The sequence below is a fragment of the Pagrus major genome, chromosome 2, assembly GCF_040436345.1.
Source record: "Pagrus major chromosome 2, Pma_NU_1.0".
NCBI classification, from domain to species: Eukaryota; Metazoa; Chordata; class Actinopteri; order Spariformes; family Sparidae; genus Pagrus; species Pagrus major.
In genome coordinates, this window is record NC_133216.1 from 13,395,150 (window position 1) to 13,400,215 (window position 5,066).

The 5,066-nt window shown below is 43.2% G+C and overlaps 1 protein-coding gene across 1 annotated transcript; it reads left to right on the forward strand.

Moving 5' to 3' along the window:
* Nucleotides 1-638: 638 nt before the first annotated feature.
* On the forward strand, nt 639-4,022 carry LOC141016761 (succinate receptor 1-like). The gene is made up of 3 exons (XM_073491304.1): nt 639-882; nt 1,225-1,298; nt 1,655-4,022. The coding sequence occupies exons 1-3, from the start codon at nt 687-689 to the stop codon at nt 2,627-2,629; spliced, it is 1,245 nt and encodes a 414-aa protein (XP_073347405.1). The 5' UTR covers nt 639-686; the 3' UTR covers nt 2,630-4,022.
* Nucleotides 4,023-5,066: the final 1,044 nt, after the last annotated feature.

Consider the following 5,066-nt stretch of genomic DNA (forward strand, 5'->3'; position numbering starts at 1 on the left):
AAGTCTCAGTTCCAAGTCATTAGAGACATCCAGGAGTGTTTCCCGGACGGCGGTTCGGCCTCCAGAGGGTCACAGCCTTCATCTCCGTGGCCCAACCGAGTCCTGTCCCAGTCCCTCGGTCCAGAGGGTCCCGCCTCTGCCGTTGGCCTCCAGGGGGTTCCAGCCTTTGTCTACGGCCCCCAGGGGGCTTCCACCGCCGCCTACGGCTCCCAGAGGGTTTCCACCTTCACTGCAGGCCTCCTGATCAGCCACTGTCCCTCACCCCGACCTCGTGGTTTCCCCCCGGACTGATTTTGGCCCTCCTCCGGTGTTTTTTGTTCTTGTGGGACATCTGGAAGCTGTCCCTTGAGGGGGGGGTGTGTGGGTCAGGGGGGTACTGTCATGGTGCTACTGTGGCAGCCCTATTGTTTTGCTGTGTTCGGTTCTCCCTACCTACTTTCCCCCCTCCTTTTCGCCCTCACCTGCTCCTTCTCCTGTGTGTGTGTGTCTGTGGGTGTGGCAGCAGCAGCAGCAGAGTGACACACCTGTTCCAGATCAACTCATCACCCTCTGGCTTTATCTACCTGGTCTCTCCACCACTTCGGCACTAGATTATTACATTCCACACAGTAACTGTAGTGCTGCGACGTAGTGTTTCCTAGACACTCAAAGTATTTTGTATTTTCTGTGTTTTCACCTCTGCGCTAATGACCTTGTTCTTTAGCTGCAGAAATCTCCAGCGCCGTTCTGCACTGCTTCTAGTTTGCTCTCCTGTGTTCCTCCATGCCAGCCCCAACAAACCCTGCTTGCCTGCCCGCCTGCCTGCCTGCCTTCCTGCCTGCCTTCGTGCCTGCCTTCCTGCCTGCCTGGTCTTCTCCTCCCCATTACCCTCCGGACATCACAGTTCGTGAAATAAGATCCTTTGTTCACTGACTTCCTGTCTCGATATCTGCATTTGGGTCCTAAGAAAAACCCCCACCGTAACAATATCCACTATAATACTATACGAGGGCTGCCATGAGCTTGTGCTTGAGTGCCTGATAAAACATAACCGAGGCTTACAGTTATTCAGTAACCTATTAAGTCCGCTAGGAGATTGTGTTTGCTTTGTATTCCGATATTCTTTATGCAAATTACACCCGAAGTGCCTCTGTATGCCAGCCATACATGGTATGGCTATTGTGATATGATGTCATATTAGAGGCGCCAGTACCCTCACGTCTGTTTACTGTATCCACTGTGCAGATAGTGGCTGCACCTGCTCACGGACACACTGCCTATTCACGCTACCAGCAACCCCACAACAAAAGTACAACATGGTAAGTTTTCCTGAACCATACTGTGTGTGTGTGTGTGTGTGTGTGTGTGTGTGTGTGTGTGTGTGTGTGTGTGTGTGTGTGTGTGTGTGTGTGTGTGTGTGTGTGTGTGTGTGTGTGTGTGTGTGTGTGTGTGTGTGTGTGTGTGTGTGTGTGTGTGTGTGTGTTAAAATCTGAACCTGAAATCTGTTTCTACCGCGTCTGTTATTTAAAATTATCCTTAAAGTCTCAGTTCCAAGTCATTAGAGTTTCTTGTATTACCCAACCATTTGTTTCTTCTCTCTCCCCCCTACGTCCCTCCCCTCCTTGCTTTTTTTCCCTGTTCTATCGTCTTCTCTCCTCCCCTCCCCTTTTCTTAGGTATCCAATTGTACAGCCCTAGATGTCATACTGGAGAAGTACTTCCTACCACCGTCTTATGCCATCGAGTTTTCCATTGGTTTTCCTGGCAACCTTTTAGTTGTACTTGGCTACATATTTTGTTTGCAGGAGTGGCAGAGCTGCAACATTTACCTCTTCAACCTGGCAATCTCCGACCTTATTTTCCTCTGCACGCTGCCACGGCTCTCCTACCTCTATGCCAATGGCCAATCAGAAACAAGGGCCGCTGCTTGTGTGATCAACCGCTATATCTTGCATGTCAATCTTTACTCTTCCATCCTCTTCATGGTTTTGCTGAGCATGGACCGCTTCCTGCTCATAAGACATCCAACACGAAACCACTACCTGCTGAGGCCACGCAATGCACTGATTGTGACCGGGCTGAGCTGGCTAGCTGTCAATGTGCAAATTGCTCCAATGATAGCACTGATGATTGACGACCTGTATAGCGCAAACTGGACACGCTGCAAAGATTATGCAAGCCTAAGAGGAAAGGTCGATTCATTCAGCTACAGCCTAGGGCTAACCATGACTGGTTACATTCTCCCACTGCTTGGACTTTGTGTCTTCTCCTGCAAAATTGCACAGCTGCTCCGTGCCCAGGAAAGGGCTCTACAGCGCAAGACAACATCATTCAAGAGGCCTCTCAGGGTTGTTGCATCAGCTGCAGCGATGTTTCTGGTTCTCTACACTCCCTACCATGTGCTGAGAAATATCAGAATAGCATCTGAGCAGCCCTGGGCTGGGGTGCCTAAGTGTACACAGACATACATAGAGGGCATGTATATCGTGAGCCGACCGCTGGCCTTCGTGCACAGTGTCATCAACCCTGTCTTCTACTTCCTCATGGGCGACAAGTTCAGAGAGCTTCTATTGACAAAGGTCAGAAAGCTGGCAAGAAAAACAGAGCAGCAAAGACCATCAGCCTTACAAAATTCAACACAAGATCCCTGAGTCACACAAAGAGGGAAGTGTATTTGTCTGTTAATAACTGTCTATTAATGACGCAGATAGTTTGTGGAAGTGACTATATCCACACAACACATTATGTGATTATAAGTCATAAAAACATCAGGTTAAAGAGGAAAGAGGGAAAGTTCCATGTTAATAAAGTAATATTATGTAAAATGGTTCAATACATTTAAAGGTCAGAACCCGTTGCTGTGTAAATATTTACACCTCTGTTTAAGCATATGTATATACATGGAAACAGATTGCTGTTTGTAGTTGTTGAAATGGCTTCATTATTCATAAATGTAGTCAGATGCAACTGAAGAAGCATGTTTGGTAATTGATACTACTATTTTTGGGTGTGTCAACATAAAATATGATCTTAATTCAACTGATAATTGGCTAGTATTTATTATATCTAGTATTTATCCCTAGTAAAAGTAAAATATACATCTTTTGAAAAGATTCAGTAAGGACATTTCTTTTTTTCTGTGACTTTGGACAGATCCATTTCTGATCATGCTGTCAGTAAATTTGAATGCAATCCGGTTCAGGAACCAACTCCTTAGATTTCTGGGCTTTTCATCAACACAGGAAGTCATAGACATTATTTTTAAATAAAATGTGATACATTTGAATTCCAGTACAGGACAATGGTTACCAAAAGGTAAAAGGTGTCCGAATGGCACGATACAATAGCTACGTCTCCAGCTGTAATTTGATTGCCCCATTATTGTCACTCCCCAATCTTTGCTCTGTGTGCTTGTTGGGAGTGACAGACTACCTGCCAAATATCAACTAGGCACATTTTCTGCATTTGCATAAAAAATCAATTCCATGTAGCTCTCTTGACTGAACTCCAATGTATTATTACAATCCTATCTCAACCCTGCTGACCAGTGCTTTGGCTTTAGTGTATTTTTTTTCTGACTGTAGCTGAGTTTCTGATTATTTCTAAGAACTTCTCTTGTGTTTTTGTTCCTCAGCACTTTACCTGTATATCTTTCCTATCTGCAGTTTTTGAAATGGGATATTCTACTACTCAAACATATAAACATTTTTTATTTGTTATCCTTAACACATACTAAAAGAGGATTCTTTGATCATTCTGAAAATCGGTCAAAGAAAACAGTGTCATGTTTTGAACTCTGTGTGTTTTTGTTTTCGTGGATTTAACTGATCCCAGCTGTTACGTTATGTAGCACCTTACATCGTGACCTTTTCAACTGTGTCATGAGCAGGATTTTCATTTTCATTTCTTCTTTTATTGTGCTTTTTCCCAAGCAATGTCAAAGCTCTTAACAAAAATGTACATGGATTACCGACTCTTGGAATATAGGGAATTGCAGGGTGTCTGATTTGTTGTGGTGTCTGCTCAGAGACACTTACTTTAAATTTGTAATCACACGAAAGCAGCACCACCATTTGAAATCGTACCTTTTCCTTGTAGCCTTTCACATTTCCCAGTTTGAAACATTAATACTGAATAATAAAAATAATTTGAATGAAAAGCTTTTTGTTTCTGTTTCTTCTTTCACATTGATTATTTGGGAGCTCTGAGCGGTAGTGATGTGTATCAGCGTTGAGTCATCAACCCTACCTTTAAAAACACTTCAGCTACTGTGAAAATGTTGTTGCTGTTTGGAAAACATTGACTCATGCTCTTGTTTTGACACAAAACATTAAATTTTTTTTTCCATACAGCCTGTTTTTGGGTTAGTTTGGTCTGATTTTTTGAAACCACCTAATAAACTCTAATAACATTCCAATTGTATATTTCTTAAGCTGGAGTCATCCGGAGGTCTCAGATCTCACAAAAGCCTCCTTCATGTTCGCCTGTCTGTGACCTTGGTCCTTACTTAGGCCCTGAATCCCTCCATTAAACACACTCAACTTCATAGGGCTTTAGAACAACGACAGAAGGGATCAGGTGCTTTCTTTCACTCATGACTAATCACACCATGCTTGATCCATCATTTCATTTACATTGGCATCTCTCCTGGAATAAGAAGACGAAAAGAAAAGAAGCACGGAGGAAAAGTCAGGCTGTGTTCAGTGTGTTCATTTCAAGTTTCATAACAAAACCCAGAGGGATGGTGTTGAGACAGAGCCTTTGAGGAAAAGCAGAGCTAAAGTACATATGAGGACATACTCACAACCTGAACCTCTATATTACAAATAATATCCTAATGTAATTATACTTTGGGATAATCCGATATTACAATTCAGATCTCTGGCGTTTTAGCTAACAAGGGCATAGGAGGGCACATGGTCTCTATACAGGCTTTTGAGGAAGGTTGCTGTGTGTTAAACTTACTGTTTCTTTATTAAAGTATTTATTCTAAGCAGTAATAATTTTGTGGTGATATATCAGTGATTAAATGAGTTATCAACATTAGTCTAACATTCAAAGTTGGTGAAGACATTAAAGTCTAACTTG